Below are 20,057 nucleotides of genomic sequence, written 5' to 3'. Positions count from 1 at the left end.
TGCTACCTCCTTTCAGAAAGGCTTTCCTGATTCTTTATATCTCCCAGCCAAATGGCTATAAGATAAATGCATTCTTCAGCGATATCATTATCCAGTCAGTTCTTCCTTTAAAGCTTTGCAAATGTCTCTTTGCCAGACTGCATTTTACGTTCAGTGAAATGTCTTGCTTGCCGTTCACATGAAAGTCTCAGACTAACTCCTGTCCTCGTGCCAGCATAGAAAACAGTCTGACTTTGTTGTTTTTCTGAGGAAAACCCGCCCCCGGGCCCCCCCTTTGGTGTGCAAACCTCCTGAAAGCCGGGCTCTGACTTGGCAGGCCCCTGGGTGATGTGTGTGCTGCGATGCTGCTGGTTAGTGATCAGCAGGAGGCCACGGGAAGGGAGTTTTCTTCCACCCTCTTAGGGTCCCTGGGTGGGTCTGATCATTAAACTGAGGAAGACAGATTAGCAGGAGAAAAAGCACACACACTAATTTAGTACTGGATTTACATGACATGGGAGCCTTCATGAGGAAGTGACCCGAAGAAACCGTTGATTAAGCGAGCATTTTTTATGCGAGGTTTGATGAGAGTGGCAGGCCGGGAGAGGAGCGGTCGGAGGGCAGCAGCCTGGGGAATCTTAGTGAGACTGATCGCTGGGATCTTCTCCGCTCCCATTGGTCTTCGGAAGCCAGGGAGCTCCTTCTGCAGGTTAAAGAGAAGGCACCAACGATGAGCTGTTTCAGGGTAGAAGGCCGGGGCGGGGTCAGAGAGACCTTCCTCCCTCAGCTTTCTCAAACTCCTACCCTCAAGGTCCCTCAGTTTGGGGGTAGCGTGTCTTGAACCCCCATCAGACTTCAGTGTCATCACCCGCACCCATTCGGGGTGGTGACTTTCTGGGAAGGATGAGAGAAAGGGGAGTCAAAGGAGTCTGGGAAGGGCTTGTGTGCTTGAGGGGCACCAGGGAGGCTTTGTGAAGCTTCTCCAATGCGCACTTCATCTTCCCAACCCTGCTGTTTGCAGAGAAGGAAAGTAGACCAGGGCGGTCAGCTAACTTCCCAAGGTCAGGAGCTAATCGGCACACTTGGTGGAGCTGGGATTCCAGTGGAGCTCTTCCTGACCTGGAAACTTTCCCATTGTTCCAGAGCTCTGTGCTGAGTGCTGTGCGGCCCCTTGTGAATAAGGAAGAGAAAAAGGGCAGTGATACCACCACTGTAGGTAGTAGAATCCGTTTGCAGGTTTACTTAGTGAAAACAGTTCCTTCGTTTGGAAATTCTTGAATCATATTTTATTTATAATAAAATTTCCTGCCAAATAGTGTTACACATTTTAAAGCGTTAGTTTTTTAATGTCTTCTATTTCCTTTAGATCTTTATGGTGCCATATACACCTATTATGTTGGTAAATTCTGTGATTTTCATTTTATTTATTTTTCTCCATCAGTGTTTGCTTTCACAACCAAAGTTTTGGGCCATTCAGACGTCGGCCTTGATCCTGCGGACAAAACTTGAGAGAGGAAGCACACGCCGAGTGGAACGGGCAATGAGGCAGACACAGGTAGGAGGGATTCACGTGGCAGTTTTTGTTTTTCTTTCAACTCTTTATTGCCATCAATAAGCATACATGTCTGTCACGAATCTACAAGAATGAGATAGCTCTCATTTTGCTCAAAATCTTTGTTATTGTTTAGAGCATGGATTTTAAAATTTGAAACCAAATGTATGGGTCTTCACAACAAAGAAAAGAATTCTATTTATTAAAAATCACTTCATAATAGAACAGCAAAATGCTGAAATGATCAAAGTGTTAAAAATGATCAACTATGTATATTTTATTAAGATAAGTGTATGATGTCTTGTTCAAGGAAACCACTTAGTACCATTTTTAGGGGGATGGGGGCAACCAGTTTAAATATCTTTTAAAGTTTTGGCCTTCTGAATGCAAATAATACTAGAATACATTAATTTACTAATGAAGAACATTTTGACTTAGAAATAATTTGCTTTGTACTCATTTCTCCCATTAACTTTGGCATATAAAGTAATCATCAACATTTAATTTTTCGATTGTAGCAGCAATTAAACAAAACAAAACAAAACAAAAAACAAAAAACAAAAAAACTGCTGAAACCGGTTTGACTGAGTAGGTAGAGCATAGGCCTGTGGACTGAAAAGTCCCAGGTTTGATTCCGGTCACGGGCATGTACCTTGGTTGTGGGCACATCCCCCGTAGGACAGCTGATCGATGTCTCTCTCTCATCGATGTTTCTAACTCTCTATCCCTCTCTCCTTCCTCTCTGTAAAAAATCAATAAAATATATATATTTTTAAAAAGCTATAGAATTAAATTTGTTTACAGGTGTATAATACATCTTTTCAATTCAAAATCTGCATCATTCTATGAATTGTGCAGGTTATGTTTTTTGACATCAAACAACAGGATGTGCTTTGGCTGGGGCAAATGGACTTAAAGAAAGAGCTGAATCACTGTGCTCTAGCATTTTGCCAGTCTTGGCCTTTCTATACCTGGAGTGTCTTCATCTTGCTGACCAAATGCTGCATTTTGAGGGAGTTGTTATTTCTGCCTCTGCAAGGTTTATCTCAAAGAAAATCTTTGCACTCTCCAGTTAAGAGTTTTTGGAAATTAGCCAGATCATATAACAGATAAATATGAAATTTATCTAATTTTCTATCATTGTTGAACCATTTACCTCATACTCTAAACCTTTGCCAATTCCTCTTATCAGAGTTTGATATTACTGTGTTTGTTGAAATTACTGCATACCTGAAGAATAAGAGGAAAATGATTTGAAAAATACTTATATATATAAAACAATGTTTCAAAAAAGTTTTCATTTCTGTGAAAATTTGTTCCCTTCCTCAGCTGTATAAAGTGATAAGATGATAAACTGTTAAAGTGGAAAGAAAAATAAGCTAGGAGGCGCTCTTAGGGCAAAGCTCAATCCTGCCATGTTGCAAGTTGGGAAAGTGCAGGTGTGATGAGGTCAGGTGCCTGGCTCCCCGTTGCCTGGTTAGTTAATGACACGGTCTGGACTACAACTTACACAGCAACAGGCCATTACATGGAAGGATCCAGTGGCAGGTCCTAACGATGGCAGGTTTGCAGGGGATTTCTACGTGGACATGCGAAACTTGCAGAGGAAGTAGGGTATCACAGCTCAAGGTGAATAAACCAGCACCATAAGGTCACTTAGGAAAAGGGGCTCCAGGTTGAGGACCACCCATTAAAAAGGACAACCCATTAAAAACACTCTACCTTGAAATTCTTCTAGGCTGGAGTTCTTCACTTATTGCATGTTCAGTATTTATTGTCCAGTGTTTCTTTATACCCTGCTTCTTGCCAATGGAGTATAAAGTAATACTGTTCTATCTTGTAATTCAGTTTCCCCCTCCCAGACTGATCCAAATCCAATACTAACCTTTTCATTTTTATAAGCTCATGTCTTGTTTTCCTTCATTGTGGTGACAGCAGTTCCTTACGTGTATAAATCCAGATATGAAGCAAATTAATTGAACACATACATTCAAAGAGGCCATCTTATGTCCCAACCAAAAAAAGTTGTGCAAACCAGTTGTCATCATTGTCTTCTGTCATACTGCTTTAACCTAAGTTTAAATAAGCTGAGCTCAGTCATTGAGGGTTAATGTGAGACTATTTTATGTTCATTATTAAAATAATCTTGCTAATGAATGTTATTTAATCTGTTAATTTAAATTATGATCTGCTCCTGTCTGGGTGGTTTTGCCTCTGAGGACAATTACCTAGTAGGGATCTTTTCCTTCACCATTGAATTTCTGGAAGGACATTGCATTGAGTTGGGAATTTGAGATTATAGCCATTTTCTGTCACTAGAGATTGTTCATACTGTAATTTGACTTTTTTAACTGTGGTAAATAGTTAATTGAGATTTCACAATTTTTAAACAAATTTAAAAAAATCTGATTTTGTTGAAATTAAGTGACTTATGCTTTGAAGGAATTGGGATTTTTATGGTTAATTATTGGAGGGAAGAGGACGCAGACCTTGGTGATTGGTACCATTGTGGAGATTATTGCTCTGTGTAGGTTGAAAGATTTCTCTTTTAGAATTTGGTCATTTATATGACTATTTGTTTCTAAATAATGATTAAGGGCATGTCATAACAAAAGCCTTAATTGGGAAAACTGGCCATAGTAACATACACTAAGCTTTGTACTTATGTTTGAATAATTTGAGACAGAGATCCTTTAGATTATTTTTATATGGATGGAATGCCATACTCTGTTAGGCATTATGTGTAACATCTGGACTAAGCACATGGTTAGTAATGGCAAAGTGTGTTTTTGCTTTTTTAAACTATGTCCCTGTTCCTAATTGTTTTAATTTTAGAAACAATACCTGGTCATTATAAAAAAATGTAAGCAATACAGAAATGGAAACTAAAAAGAGTTTCTCCCCCTTTGCTTGCCTTCCAATCTCAATAGTTTGTATCCTTCTAGACCTCTTTCTGTTTACAAGTAAACAAGTATGTTTTAATATCTTTGGCCCCTTGAGTGTGGCTCTTCCATTAAATACCATGGCCTGGGTGAATCTATTTTGAAGAAGTGGCGTTAGAAGAAGTTTAAGTTTAAAAACTTTGGCTCTGAAAAGAAATTTCAATCGTTGTATTGTTGATATTTGGCTCTGTTGACTAATGAGTTTGCCCACCACTGGTTTAAGGTATGTTTGCTCTCCTCACTCCCTCACTCCCACCCCTCGCTTAAAAAGACCACCTTCAGATTTAACTATAACCAAGTGCTTGTGAAATTCATAACATTTAGAAGCTGGAAAGAGAAAATGGCAAGTGAAAGGTTGGGACACTGATCTAGAGGCCATTTACCTAAATTTCTGGGTATGCGTGAAAGCTTGCAAAGTGCTGTTTTCTTCCTGACCACATTGTTTACGCCCATGTTCATGAGCATAAATATGCACAGTAGTAAGTGAGGCTTCACTTTCTTTCAGTCCCATTCTCCTAGGACTCATCCAGTATTCACCACCCTACATTCTTTTCCAGACTATTTGGGTACGTGGCTCACCCTAACGGATGTATGTGCAGCTGTGTTCCGCTAAGGGTGGCCAAAACCAACTAACAAACCCCAAATGCTTGAAATAAAAAAAATACTCTTTTGATAAAGCCATATATTCAGAATATTGGCGTCGTAGAGATCATGTAGGAAATCTAGGTAAGTGTCATTGTGGTTACTGACCTGCTTGATAAACCTAGAACAGATTCAGGTCACTTCACTTACCAGCTCTGTTTCTCCTGAAGGGACTCCAGTTTATTTGTATAATGGAATTATTCACCGTGTCTGTATGGGATTCTAATTTGTTTGAATATAATGGAATTATTTAAGAATGAGTTGCTGGAAATAATTCTACTCTGAAAAATGTAGAGATGTGCTGTAAATATGCCCTCTATTTATAGTAACTTTGCAAATAAAAAAAGAGTACTTTTACCCATGACCCTTAGTTTTGTTGGTAGGTGTATCTTTTTTTTTTTTTTTTTAATATATTTTTTTTTATAGAGAGGAAGAGAAAGGAATAGAGAGTTAGAGACATCAATGAGAGAGAATCATTGATCAGCTGTCTCTTGCACACCCCCTACTGGGGATGTGCCCACAACCAAGGCACATGCCCTTGACCGGAATCGAACCTGGGACCTTTTAGTCCACAGGCCGATACTCTATCCACTGAGCCAAACCAGTTTTGGCGGTATGTGGATCTTATTTTGATGGTTGTTTTGCTTAAAGTGCAGAGAAGTATGTTTTGTGCAGGAGTAAAAATAGGTTAAAATTCTGTTTTTAATCTTTATCATACATATGGCCTAGTCACATTCTTGTGAAGCGGGAGTGTACTTGTACCCGGGCTTATTCATGGGCTCCGGCTCAAATAGGTTTGGTTCCCTGCCCTCTCTCTGCTGTGGCCTTTGCCTTTGGAGAGGATCTGAGACTATCAAGGACACTTACTCTGAGATCATCTAAAAGTATCTTAGAGTATCTGAAATACATAACAGAATTGTTTATTAATAATCATGAAGTGTTTACTGTTTAATATGTTTAAGCTAGATGTAGTAACTACAGCAAACAAAGTGAGCTTTGCTTGAAAATAAAAAGCTTTTCATGTAATTAGGACTTCATAAAAGTAAATTTATTATTATTAGATAAGCATTAGTTCCTTTTTTTTCCTTCCAGAGAAAGAAAAAGAATTTGATAAAAAGAAAAGTTTGCCTCTCTTTTGATGAAGTAATTCAGTGAACCTTTTATTTATGTATTGTAACCATATGTATTCAGCCAGAAGTTTTTCTTCTCTTTGCTCCTTCATACAACTAAACAGCTTTGGGCAGAAGCATGCAACCTTTTTGCTATTAAGCTTCTCTGAAGTAAGGCCAGAAAGCTTTAAAAATATTTTGACCAAGATGGTTTAGGAGTGTGGTTATGTCTCAATTTGTTCTGACTGACCTGATGGAATAACATCTTGGATTGTCAAACAAGTGATGTAATGAGTAGCCTCTCATTCTACAGGATATTCTTAGGCTAACTATATATTTCCCACCTACCGTGTTTCCCCGAAAATAAGACATCCTCCGAAAATAAGACCTAGCGCAACTTTGGGAGAAAAAATTAATATATTAATTTTTTAAATATATGTCTTATTTTCGGGGAAAACAAGGTAGTATAATAGAGAGATTTCCCCAATTGAGGAATGATTTCCCTGCTCAGAAACTAGTCTTTTTGTCCTGTACTTTTGCTGGGATAGGTTACATTCTTATCTTTGTCTTCTCTTTTTTTTCTGAGGAAGTTTATATTTGCTACTATTTTCTTTTTCTTTAAAAAAATGTCAGTCTTAAAAATTAACTTTGTAAAACTTGAAACAATTTCAAACTTACAGAAAAGTTTCAAGTACAGTACAGCTATCTTTTTGGTCTTGAAGTGTTGGAAACTAAGTTGCCAGCATGGTGCACAACCATCTTCAAATTCAAGGACATTCTCCTACATAACCATAGCATGTGTATTAACACCAAAAAACCAACCTTGCCATGTTGTTACTTGGAGGGAGCGGTTATAGGGTTAAGCCTCAGACTGACCTGCTGGCAAAGTCACCAACAAGTCCCAGGTTAGAGGGCACAGCCCTCTAAGCATAATTAAGCTTGATCTTATGACTACTTCCTAGCCCTTTCCTGGGTAGCTAGTGGACTGTGGGAGGTGCAGCAAGTGCTGCCAAAACAAGTGAAACTCACAAGAACACTGTAACTATGGTGACCACTAGCTTGTTTACCTCTGACTATAAAATAAAGGCTTAGCATGCCTCTGCATCTGTTCTGTGGCCTCAGCCAGGCACTGAAGATCCACCTAGACCCAGCTTATTCTCTTTATCTTTTCTTTATCCTTTGCTGGTCCTCCCTCAGGCGCTCCGAACCTTTGGCTGTGCTGGCGTGGCCCAGTTGCTATCTACTCCTCATGAGATAGGGCTGTGAAAAATAGTCAACTGGCAAGGAAGTAAAATTTGATTACTATATTATGCAAAAACAGTTACAGTTTAAAAAAACATTTGCTACAAACTGAATGACAAATTAAGAGACAGGTGAAGACGATTATGATAATAGAGCTGCTGTTCATGTGTTTGATTAGGAATTCCAGAATATGTCTGCATTCACTTAGATGCTGAATATGTGAGTTTTTTTGATGGTTGACCACTTGACCACTGGATAGTGTAGCCTTTGACTTTGCAGTTGGCCATGCTACCTTTAGCCCTCTTGGTCATATTGGTCTGCTTCCTGATGTAGCTTCCAGATGTTCAGTTATTCAGTATCCCTGTAGGTCAAGCATGTCAAACTTGTGGCCCACAGGCCTCTTGCGGCCCACAACTAATATTTTTGCAGCCCAGCCAATATAATGGTATGTAAGGAATATTTTAATAAAAAATTTGTAACTTAACTTTTACAATATCCTGTTATACATAATTATTAATAAAAAACTACAGTGTTCGCTAATGACTGATTACTATAATCGTGTTGCATTCATTTCCCTTACGCGCCTTACACGCAGGTGCACCATTTCTCTGCACTAATAGTAGCAGCGAATATGTTAGCAGCTGATGGCCACATTGTTAGTCTTGTACTGACTTGTTTGGTGTGCACAACAGGAAATATTTCACTTTCGAAAAACAAGAAAAATAGATTTATTTGTGTTATGCTTATTAATTTGCGCTGTTATTCAGTGTTTAGTAAGTAAATGTTCAAGAAAAAAATATAGATTTTTATTAAAATGTTCTATTTATGTGAACAATTACTTATTTCAGCTCTTTGTATTCAGCATGTCTCTATCGAAATAAACCTACGTTTCTATGAAAATTGAAGCTTCTGTTTTTTTGCAGCCCACATAAACTTAAACCTTGTTTATTTGGCCCATGTAAGCCTTTGCATTTGACATGGTTGGTGCAGGTATATCAGTTGCGGGAGGTGTGTGTGTGTGTGTGTGTGGCAGTTCTTCAGTGCACAAGTGCACACCACTTTTCACTGTCCTCTGTCCCTTAAGGGTGATCTTGCATGAATGAATGTCCAGCCTTACAGTTCTGTTGCCGAAGAATAAGATAGTTCACTTTCTGTGATCAAATAGATTCACCTTTCACTTTCATCTTGTTCATGAGAAAATAGTCCTAAATGAAGTTCTTTTTAAAAATATATATATTTTATTGATTTTTTTACAGAGAGGAAGGGAGAGGGATAGAGAGCCAGAAACATCGATGAGAGAGAAATATCGAACAGCACACCCCCTACTGGGAATGTGCCCGCAACCAATATATCCCATATTTTCCGGCGTATAACACGACCCCCCTAACATAGGTTTAGGCCTAAATTCGCTGTATAAGACTACCCCCTACTTCAAAGAAAAGACTTACTTTGCTGTCAAGATCTGCAGGTAATTTTTGTGCAATTTTGGTCTTTTGCCCCCGATTTTCGGTTGACTTTTTTTCGTTTCAAAAATCGTCTTATACGCCGGAAAATACAGTACATGCCCCTGACCGGAATTGAACCTGGGACCCTTCAGTCCAAAGGCCAATGCTCTATCCACTGAGCCAAAAACCATTAGGGCTTAAATTGAGTTCTTTATATAATTTTTCTCTAATTCATAGTAGAGAGTACCATTGTCAATGTGACATTAGGGTTGTGAAATAGATACACTATAAAAGAGCTGATTAATAAGGATAGTTCTTTGAAGTAACTGTTAGAGGAAGTTCTAGTTTTAAAAACATTCTGATAAGTTTTAATGTACATGTTTATTTAAATGTTGATTAAAGTTTTTTTTTATGTTTAAAGAAATTCAAGAAAAAATTTACACGCCCCATCACCTTATCACCATGACTTTTTTTTTTTTATTGTTTCTGTGTATACTTTTATAACTTTTACAAGAAGAATCTTGTTTAAATTTAAATTTTTATATATATATATGTAGATTCTGATTAGGATTTGTGCTCTTAAGGCTCTTGCAGACCAATTTGAAGACAAGACTACCTCTGTATTGGAGCGTCTGAAGATTTTCTATTGCTGTCAAGTACCACCTCACTGGGCCATTCAGGTATTGTTGTTTGTCATTGGATATACTTTGCTTTTGAAAGATAAATGTATTAGAAAATAATGATATCCAATTTATGTCTGTTCTCAGATATTTCAGTAAAAAGAATTAAAATAGTTGGAGATTGTCCATTACTTCAAATATCTATTTTGATTAAAATGATATTAGACTTTTAAAACATTTTTAAAAGAATTTAAAACTAGATAAACATAATCCTTGAAATTAAATAATAGGATAACCACAGAAGCTTTGATTTTCAAAGTAACATTTTACATTTAAAAGCCCTGTGAGGACTTTCTGCCAAATAAATAATGAACCTTATACCAGGCTATTTACGGAGTGTAAGAGAAAGCATTTATTTCTTACTCTCCTGTAAGATATCCATTACTACTTTCCTCTTCTTGAGGATATGAGATTACCTGTTGTAGCTCCTAACTCTATGTTGGGGTGGAGATTCTGACCTCCTGACCCATAGTTTTAGCACTGAAGGCGATTTAGACACTTGGTCCAATTTCTTAATTTTACAGAGGAGAAAATTATTTTATTGCAAAAGCAGACCCTTGAATGGCAGATTAGATAAACATGCAAGTGAAATGGGAATCTGTCTTTGCATAAAGAAATGTTCATTATTTTAACTTGATTTTTCTAGCGCCAACTTGCAAGTTTACTCTTTGAGCTGGGATGTACCAGTTCAGCCCTTCAGATATTTGAGAAGCTAGAAATGTGGGAAGATGTTGTCATTTGTTATGAAAGAGCTGGGCAGCATGGGAAGGTATGTAATAGTAACATTCTTTGTGCTGGCAGGAACCTCTGTCTTCAAGCACCTTCTCACTTGGTCTCTTTTTAAGCCTACTTTTGCCAATAGTTCACTTATATCCCTTTTTCTATTTTACCCCCCAACCCCCATTATCTTTTTAATGTTTTATTTTTAATAATTTCTGTTTATAAGTCTGCATGGATGATGTAGACTAATAAAGGTATAATATGCTAATTAGACAGGATAGACTGGATGTCTTCTGGACAAAAGCCACAGCGGCTGTGAGGGCTGAGGAGGGTTGGCAGCTGCAGTGGCTGGCAGTGGCAGCAGCAGCAGGGTGATGGGTCCGGTCGCCTCCCGCAGAGGGAGACCAGACTATGGCATAAGCCTGCTCCCCATGGGCCTAATAGGACATCCCCTGAGGGCTCCCAGAATGTGAGAATGTGCAGGCTGGGCTGAGGGACCCACCTCCCTCTAGTGCACAAATTTGTGTGCACCAGGCCTCTAGTATATATATAAGAGAAAAGCCTGCCAAAGTTGATACGGTATTTGACATTTAAGAATGAGTAATGAAAGCTTAAAGACATTTCACATTTTGATCTCTTTCCTTTATGATTCTCCTCCTGTAGGATAACTTCACATGGAAAGATTAGGAGTTATTTTCACTGTTCCTGGGTTGTCTGGTGATCAGAGGCTGTGGGTCTGAAGGAAGGTTGTCTAGGAAGGAGAGTGACTGGCTGGATCTTTAGAAGAAAATCGAAAGGTTGTGATGACTACTGGGGCAGAAGAGTTGTTAAGTGTATAAAGTACATTTAATTCCACCTTAAATTCGGTCAGGAGGGGAAATATTGCAGTATTTGCATCTGTTATTAATCTATTGTTTTTCCCCTCATAAATGAACAGGATTTTTAAAATAATAAGGGGCTCCATACTGTGAATATTTGTTAAAACTGACACATTGAAATTGTGTTGATTTTGGATTAAAATTTTAAGTGACTAAATTTCTATCTTAAGTATAGTATGCAAAAAAAAAAAAAAAGTAAAACCCACAAATTGGGTCATTTTTATCTATAGTTAACCTTTCACCATCACCATAAAAAAGATTAAGTGGTACATGTGTGTCTATTTTGCAAATACTTTCTACAGAGTGTCAATTTTAGACTAGTAGTAGAAGTTCCGTTTTTTTTCACTAATCACTAATGGCAGTGGAGGTTTTGAGTTGTATTGACTGATGGAGAAACTAGTTTGGAAGTATAATTTTACTGTGAGAAGATTATGTAATTACTAGGGGCCTGATGCATAAAATTAGTGCACTGGGAAGGAGTCCCTCAGCCCAGCCTGCCCCTTCTCACATTCTGGGAGCCCTCAGGGGATGTCCTACTGATGGCTTAGGCCCGCTCCCCATTGGGCAGTCTGGCTTCCCTTTGTGGGAGGTGACCGGACTGATCAGGGGAAGGCGTCAGCCCCATCACCGCTGCTGCAGCCACTGCCAGTAACCACAGCTGCCAAGGTATTTTCATCAACACAGACTCCAGTCTCTTCATCACCAAAAAATGACAACTTTCTTTAAGCATTTTCAAGATGTGTCTTTCATAGGATAATTTCTTTCTTTCTTTTTTTCTTTTTTTTATCCTCACCTGAGGATATGTTTCCTTTGATTTTTCCCCCCTTCCCTCCAATCCCAGGCTTGGCCCCTCCCCAAGCCTAAAGCCTCTGCCCAGTGGCCGGCTGGGAGTGACCTGGGTGCTGAGGAGGTTTCCAGTACCCAAGTATGTATGTAAATTAACTGCCATCTTTGTTGGGTTAATTTGCATACTCACTCTGATTGGCTGTGGGTGTAGCGGAGGTATGGTCAATTTTACATGTTTCTCTATTATTAGGTAAGATAATGTTTCCATCCTCAGAAAGAGCTTCTTCTTCTTCTTTTTTTTTTTTTTTTAATATATTTTTATTTTATTGATTTTGTACAGAGAGGAAGGGATAGAGATAGAAAGAAAGTTAGAAACATCGATGAGAGAGAGTCATCGATCAGTCGCCTCTTGCACACCCCTACTGGGGATATGCCCGCAACCAAGGTACATGCCCTTGACTGGAATCGAACCCGGGTCCCTTCAGTCCCCAAGCAGACGCTCTATCCATTGAGCTAAACCAGTCCTGGCCGGAAAGAGCTTCTTAATTACCCATTCCAGTTCCCTATTTTTCCACATAAAGAAGGGGGTCTCTAATGATTTGCCTCAGGTCACAAGGCCAGTTATTGATCATTAACTTGAGAGGTTGCATGCACAGTGGTTAAAAGCGCAGCTCTAGACCCAGGTTATCTTGATTCAAATGCTAGACTTGACACATGCTAGCCATGTGATTTTGGGCAAGTTACCCCCATGCCTCAGGTTTCTCATGTAGAGGCACATAATCTATAACCTTATAGGTTTTCATGACATATGTATGTAAAATAAATAGAATTGTGCTTTCCAAAGGTGCTACACGAGTGTTTGCTGCTATTACTGCTGCGATCTTAGACACATTTTTTCACATTTTAACATCTCTGAATTTGGAATGTATCTAACACTTGATGGTACCTCCCAATTGCTATCAGTGAGGTGGCCATGGCCAGGCTGTCATTGTCTGTGCTAGTACAAGCCCAGTTGTGGCCATATTTCATACCCTCACTTTGATTGCATTATGTGCATGGTGTCAGTGCTACCTGGGTTGGATGTAATTGCCATTTTAAATATTTTCAGAAAGATCCCATTATGAGTTGGCATTGAGACAAAAAATTATTGAACACACAGGAAAGGAGAGAAGCAAAGTAAGAAATGTAAATTTGATATTAGGGAAGTAAACAGTTGTTATTGGAGAAATCACCACAATTCCATTTACTTTTCCTTAAAAAACAACAAAGTGCTTTGTGGAAGCTGAGGAAAGAAGGTACCTCAGAATAAATGGATCTTATTCTGTACCGTTATGTATCTAAAGAAAGGCTGCCATTTATAGTGTCAAGCAACATACTGAATGAAGGCAGGAAAAATTGCCAAATTTATTTGAATAGATTGAAAAAATATCAAAGCAGTGAGAGGGATGTGATTCATTCAAGGCATTGTGTCATAATTTAATTGAAAGCATTTTTTCTTTAAGAGTTAGTCCTATAATTGATTGCATTCGAAATTTGATGAGATGTAGTGTCATGTTTCTTCGGGGACTTAAAAAAATTTAAGGTCCATTGTCTGGCACTGAAGTAATACTCAGATGTTTGTTTAACAAAGGAATGAATATCTTGACCCTGCTAGTCTGATGTACTTTCCATTACTTCATTCTTCAATATGCGAGTCTTTTACATTGGTCAGTAAACATAAATAATACTGTCTATAAAAATATGGTGGTTCTTTGAAATAATTAAGCAAGTTGGTGAATCACAAATACCCAAAACCCATTTTGAAATATTACATTTATTTAATTATTTTTAGAAAGTATGGAAAGTAGAGACTTTCTCTAATTGTAGAAGCAAACATAATTAATCTGTCCTTTTCAGATAACAGATTTGACTGTGTACTCAAAGTAATTGTGGCATTGTTTTTTTTTAACACCTTAAGAAATGTCATAATAATGATAAATTTCTATGTTTATAATTATTCTAGAAAATTTGCGTATTTTAATTTTTAGGAATATATAATTATTTACTTTGTCTTAAGTCTTTTGTGAGTTACAGCCAAATATTTCTCAAAATCTTGATTTTAAAGTTTGATTTTAGCATTTTATTTGCCACATAAAAAACTTCCCTTACCTGTTTGTTTGTCGTATGCTGTATTAGCAGATCAGTTTAACCATAAGACCCTAAATAGTTTTGCTTCAAGTTGGAAGCAAAAGTTTTATTTCTAAAACAGCTGAGATTCTTTTAGTATTTGGTCACGTGCCAGTAGTTGTCACTACAATCCAATTTTAATGATCGAATTTTAGTACTTATGGCATAATTTCTTTTTAAAGAGCAAGTTCGGAAAAGTACCTAATTCTAATCATCGTGTTCTGGAGCTCATTTTTTCACCTGCTATTGTAGGGTCTCAGAATTTCTAATTTAGAAACTACCTGTGGAGATTCTTATTATTTAATGACCATTGGCAAAATAGCTAAGGTTAATTCTGCTTGACCTTGGGGTCAGACCTGGCTCTCATCTGTTAGCATTTAATTTTTAAAGTTATCTGGCACACTATAGCAGTTTCCCCAGCATGTGGGCAGCTTATTTTGTTGAGCAAATTTGGTCCCTAAACGAAAGACAAAGACTGCACTGGCTGGTGTGAAGAGGGTGGAGGGAGAAGGGTTGGGACCTCTCTTGTTCTTAACAAATAAGGTTTACCTGCGATTATGTAGTTTTTTTCCTTCCAATACACTATATTTGCACATCATTGTCCCAATGGGCTCTTAAATATTGTTCTTGAAGTTGTAAGTAAATGTTTTTAACCTTTAACATTTTTAACAGCTGGGATTCTTTTAGCAGTTGGTTTGGGTTTTTTGTTTTTTCTTCTTCTAAGATAGTTTTTTATATGATTGAAAGTATTTCTCACAAGTTATTTTCCCACACTTCAGACTGATCTTCCTAAAAGACTAATCTGATCATGTCATTCCCACAGTCTTTAGTAACTTCCCTTTGTCTCCAGGATTAAGTCTGAGCTCTTTAACAGGACTGGAAGTCTTTTATACAAAGTATGCCCTTCAATCACAATGAGATGAAATTAGAAATCAATAACAGAATAAAATTTGAGGAAGTCACTAATCTATAGAAATTAACACACTCCTGAAAAACCAATAGGTCAAAAAAGAAATTACAGGGAAATTAAAAACAATTAAATTACGTAAGTATTTGTAATTTATGGGATGAAGTGAAAGCAATTCTTAGAGGAAAATTTATAGCTATACATGCCTATATTGAAAAAGGTGAAAGATTTCAAATCAATCACCAAATTTTCCACCATAAAAACTAGAAAAAGAAGAGTAAACCAAAAGTTGGTTCTCTATACCCCCAAGTACTAAACTCAGAAATAAAAGAGGAGAAATTACTACAGAAATAAAAAGGATTATAAGAAAATACTGTACTCCACAGGTATTCCACACTTAAAATAGGACCTGAAACACAGAATATCAAATAATACCCTAAAAGCATTTGCAGAATAAAAAACTACCATTCTACAAATATTTATTCTACTTCTAATTGGACTGTATTATAGACCATGAAGATTCAGAGTCCAAAAGACATATAGCACAGACCTAATATTTGCAACCTTTGTCAAAGAAAACAAAAATTACAAATGGAAGATGATTCGTAATCATGAGAAACTTTACATTTGGAAATGCTAAGGTACTGAGGACTTCAGATGCTTCCTCCACCAAGTACCTACCTAAACACTAGTAAGAATAAAGAAAATAGAGAGTGGGTGGTATGCAATTTCTGGTTACCAAACAGCATCATTTCCAGGTATTTTATCTACTGGAAGACAATTATGGGGGGCCTGAGTGGGGCAGCTTCTAAAGTCAGAAACACTAGAGCAGTGACTTGGTCTGAACTGGCCTTTTTGTCCCTCAGATTCCTATCCCACATTTTTCTGTTAGAAGTCAATTCTTTCTCCTAGAGATCTTCCACTTCTTTGTCCTGCCAAAGAATTATCTTTCCCAAGGGCAATGCTTGCAGGCAATATATTTCTTCCTTCAATTAGTTACATTGCATTCCTCAGTCTTCTTCACTCTTTCCAAAAGCTCTTCTACCTCCTCCACTTACCCACTCAATTTACATAATTTATTATCCAATAAAACATTACAAAAGATGTGCTCACTGAACATTAATAAAGCATAAGGGCTTGTAATGTCACTTTTGCATTATTAAATATGGGAGGCCAGAAACTTTCACAGAATGAAAAAGCTTTGGTATTTATGGCTATGGGTTGCTACTTCCCTATGGGAAAATATAGATGTGTATCCTTATAGGCCACAAGAAATTTGTCACCTAAATGTCTTTTCAATGGGACAAAAATACATTCCCAAACATACAGAGTCATACCTACATAGGCAACTGGCTGCAATGAATCTGAAGTGCTTGGAAGAATCTTGTCAGCTGCAAACCCCAAAGACCACTTCCCTATGCACACATATATATTGCACATGTAGGCTGTTTCAACAATCTGTTTTATTTTGCAATTGCATGCAACTAATTTTATTCGTAATACAAGTTTGTGGCAATGACTACACATAGTGAACCTAAGTCAACCAAGACTTAAGCAGAACCTACAATTATGGCTAGAATGAATTACCCTCAACTTACTTTACCTGAGAAAGTTTCTGCTCACAGCGAGGGTCACATACTCAAATGCCCAGAGGTCCTTGCCACTTGCTGAGAATGAATGAAGCAGGCTGGTAGTGAGCATAGAAAAGAGGAGCCGCGGTTCAACTCCAATGAATTAATACAATAATGTGGGGATTTGACCAGTGTTTCCACATCATTTGATTCTGTGAGAGATGCCAAGAAATCTAGATTTTTAAATAAAACAGCCTAAAAATGTCTACTCTAATTTTCTTCAAAACATTGTGTAAGCCAAACAAAATACCTCTTACAACTTCAGACCTAGAGCATTAAATTCCCATCTCATAGTGGACAGCAATTGCTTTTTTTCCTGCTCAGCATCCCTTCCCTGATTGTGTGATAATAGAACTTCTCTTCCCTGGGGACAACCCTTTCCATGTGGTTCCATCAGAGAAGAGGACACATGACTCAGGCCCTTCAGCTTTGGTGGAACCTTTCTGGTAGAGCCTTGAATGGACTGTATGTTCGCATTGGGATTACGAAACTTGGGCTTCCTGGGCCCTTCTTGTTTGCTCACGGAGAGCTTCAAAGGCGTGATGACATCGTCTCAGCCCCTGGATACAGCTACCATGATAGTCTATAAGAATTTTCAGGTGCATGAATCAACTCCCCCCCCCCTTTATTTTTTATTTTTTTGCCTAAGCTATGTTGGTTCTCTTACAACCAAAACACATCCGTAGAAAACTGTTACATAATCCATGCTACAGTCTTCCAACCATAAGATCTGTGAGGACATAGGTGCCTTTAGTCCGAAAGGCATTTCAAATGCCAAAGACCAGCATTTCCACATCATTGGATTCTTTAAGAGATTCCAGGAAATCTAGATTTACTCACTGTAGGCCCTTCTGGGCTGTGATTTGTGCTTGATTTTGTGAATTGGCAGAAGGAACTGAAAATTCTAGTGTATAGTAAGAGTGGCGCTCATTTGACTTTGCTCTGGTCAGTATATAGCAATGGGGAATGGGCAAACCAACAACTGTAAGAAGCCCTCCAGGCGAAGAATGGGGGTGGGAAATGAGCTCTAGATGGTACTGACTAGAGAGAGCCGTGGAGGACTACACAAATGACAGGGCAGAGGTTTGTTCCGTGGGGACAGGACAATGGTCAGGCTAAGAATGTAACGGAGTGCTAATAGTCAGGTTTGTGCACCCGACAATAGCTTTAGGCTTTAAAAAAATGCTCACACGTGCTGCTAAATCACCATCTTAGGGCACATTTTCTAGTTCCAGCTTTCTTCCCTGAAGCAGGAAGCAAAGATGGGTTCTGTTTGTTGCTGTAGTAGAGGCTAGTTCTCAGAGACAGGGACTGCCCACTGGAAAGGTGACCAGCCTCAGCACAGAGGAAAGGATGACAGGACAGAGTCAGGGAGCACCAGAGCACCTCTACTCTTATGGCGCCAGGACAGTCCTTCGAGCGGGAAGCAGTCTCAATTCTTGTTCTAGGAGCAGCAACCGAGAGGCGAAAAGTACAAAACACTTCATCCGGCCCTGTGGGTCTTCCCCAGCTAGGCTTCTTCCATGTGTGGTGCCTGGTCCTGTTAGCTCTCTCACTCAGCCAGCTGTTCACTAACTGCTTCGTACATTTATTCTGTGTGACAACATCACGCTCTGGGGCTTGATTTTTCAAAGGCTACCTAACATAAATATTCCGTCCAAGATAAAACAGAATAGTTAAAAACAGGCACACTTATCCCCTTAGCTGTGCATCTCCTATTTGTATTACCAATTTATAGCATATTTTCAGTTATTTTGCCTATTTTGCTCATTCAGGTGAAACTGACAGGTTTTAACATACAAAAAGAATATCTAATTTTTTGAGGGTTAACAACAATCATGATAGAAGGCAGGTGAGGGGAAAGGAAGGCCTGAGCTCAGATTCCAAACTCTGCAACTCAGCACAGCTAAAACAACTCACACTTCTGTAAGTTGTTATAAATAATATACGACAATGACAGAATAATTCTATAAAGAACATAGTATATTAGAGGCCCTCACACTGCACTGTAATAAGGAAGTGGAGGCTGGGAAATTACAGTGGTACTGGCTGTCATAGGAGCACACGGAACACCACCAACTCTGAGAGGGAGGCACCGGGAAAACTCACTGTAGGAAGTAACCAGCAAGGAGGAACCTGAAGAAATAGAAGGAGTTCGCTGGACGACAAGTTCTAGACAGACAACAGCATGTGCAAAGGTCCTGAGGTGAAGCAATGCTGCAGAATCAGTGGTTTCGTCCTGCTGAAACTTTGGGCCTCTGCATGAGCGAGTACACAAGGGCTGCAGGGGAGATGAAAGGAGTAGGGGGATAATGCAGTTGGCCCTGTAAGCGGGAGTTAGATCAAGTGGTGTGTGTTGTTTGCCACATAAAAGTGTCAGTCCTTTCACATTTGTTTTACAGCCTAACATGTAGTGTATCCTGGAGAATGTTCTGTGTACACTCGAGAAAAATTCGTATTCTGTTGTTGGGTGGAATGTCCTTTAGATGTCTGTTAGATTTAGTTGGTTTATAGCATTGTTCACACCTTCTATTTCTATCCTCTATAGTTGTTCTTAAAGTTGGATATAGAAGTCTCCAAATATTATTGTTGAATTCAGGATTTCTCCCTTCAGATCTGTCAGGTTTTGCTTCATGTAATTTGGGGGATCTGTTATTAAGTGATTGTATACACTTATGGTTATCATATCTTCTGGATGGAGTGAACATTTATCATTAAAATATGCCTTTCTTTGTTCTAGTAACAATTTTTGTCTTAAGGTATACCTTGTCTGATATTAGTCTAGGGCCAAACATGTCAAACTCACAGCCCATAGGTCACGAGTTTAACATGCTTGGCACTCCAGCTCTTTTGGTTTCTGTTTACATGATGCATCTTCCTTTTTTTTTTTAAACACTTTAAACTGGTTTGTATCCCTGAATCTAATGTGTGTCTCTTGTCAATAAATTAAGGATCATTTTTAAATCTTTTCTGTCAATCTGCCTTGGATTGGAATGTTTAATTTCCTTACATTTAATTACTGATAATTCAGGATGTATGTTTGTCATTTTGTTATTTATTTTCTGTATTAGTCATATGTCTTTTTTATTTCCCTATTACTGCCTTCTTCTTTGCTAAATGGATATTTTCTAGTGTACCATTTTAATTCCCTTGTCATTTCTTTTACTGTTGTTTTGAGTTATTTTATTAGTCATTTTACTAGAGGTTATTCACAATAGCAGATTTAAGTGTCTGTAAAGTCTGTCATCTGGGTAGCCTCAGAGGTGGTTTCTAATAATTGCTTTTCCCCCCCCATGTAAGGGTCATGCTTTATTGTTTCTTCACATGTTTTTGTAATTTTTAAAAAAATATATTTTATTGATATTTTACAGAGAGGAG

The 20,057-nt window shown here is 38.2% G+C and overlaps 1 protein-coding gene across 3 annotated transcripts in view; it reads left to right on the top strand.

Annotated features, from left to right (window-relative positions):
• TTC27 (tetratricopeptide repeat domain 27) overlaps positions 1-20,057 on the top strand; it is an 83,738-nt gene that overhangs the window by 38,084 nt on the left and 25,597 nt on the right. For 2 of the 3 annotated variants that reach the window (XM_036434810.2, XM_036434812.2), the window contains exons 10-12: positions 1,421-1,534; positions 9,496-9,591; positions 10,238-10,360. In XM_036434810.2, coding sequence (XP_036290703.1) covers positions 1,421-1,534; positions 9,496-9,591; positions 10,238-10,360 — 333 coding nt within the window. The remainder of the gene's footprint in view (positions 1-1,420; positions 1,535-9,495; positions 9,592-10,237; positions 10,361-20,057) is intronic. The other variant, XM_036434811.2, reaches the window with a different exon arrangement.

Source organism: Pipistrellus kuhlii, unplaced genomic scaffold (assembly GCF_014108245.1).
Source record: "Pipistrellus kuhlii isolate mPipKuh1 unplaced genomic scaffold, mPipKuh1.p scaffold_m20_p_13, whole genome shotgun sequence".
Taxonomy (NCBI): Eukaryota; Metazoa; Chordata; class Mammalia; order Chiroptera; family Vespertilionidae; genus Pipistrellus; species Pipistrellus kuhlii.
The sequence above is the reverse complement of the archived record's forward strand: the minus strand, read 5'-3'. Positions and strand labels throughout refer to the sequence as shown.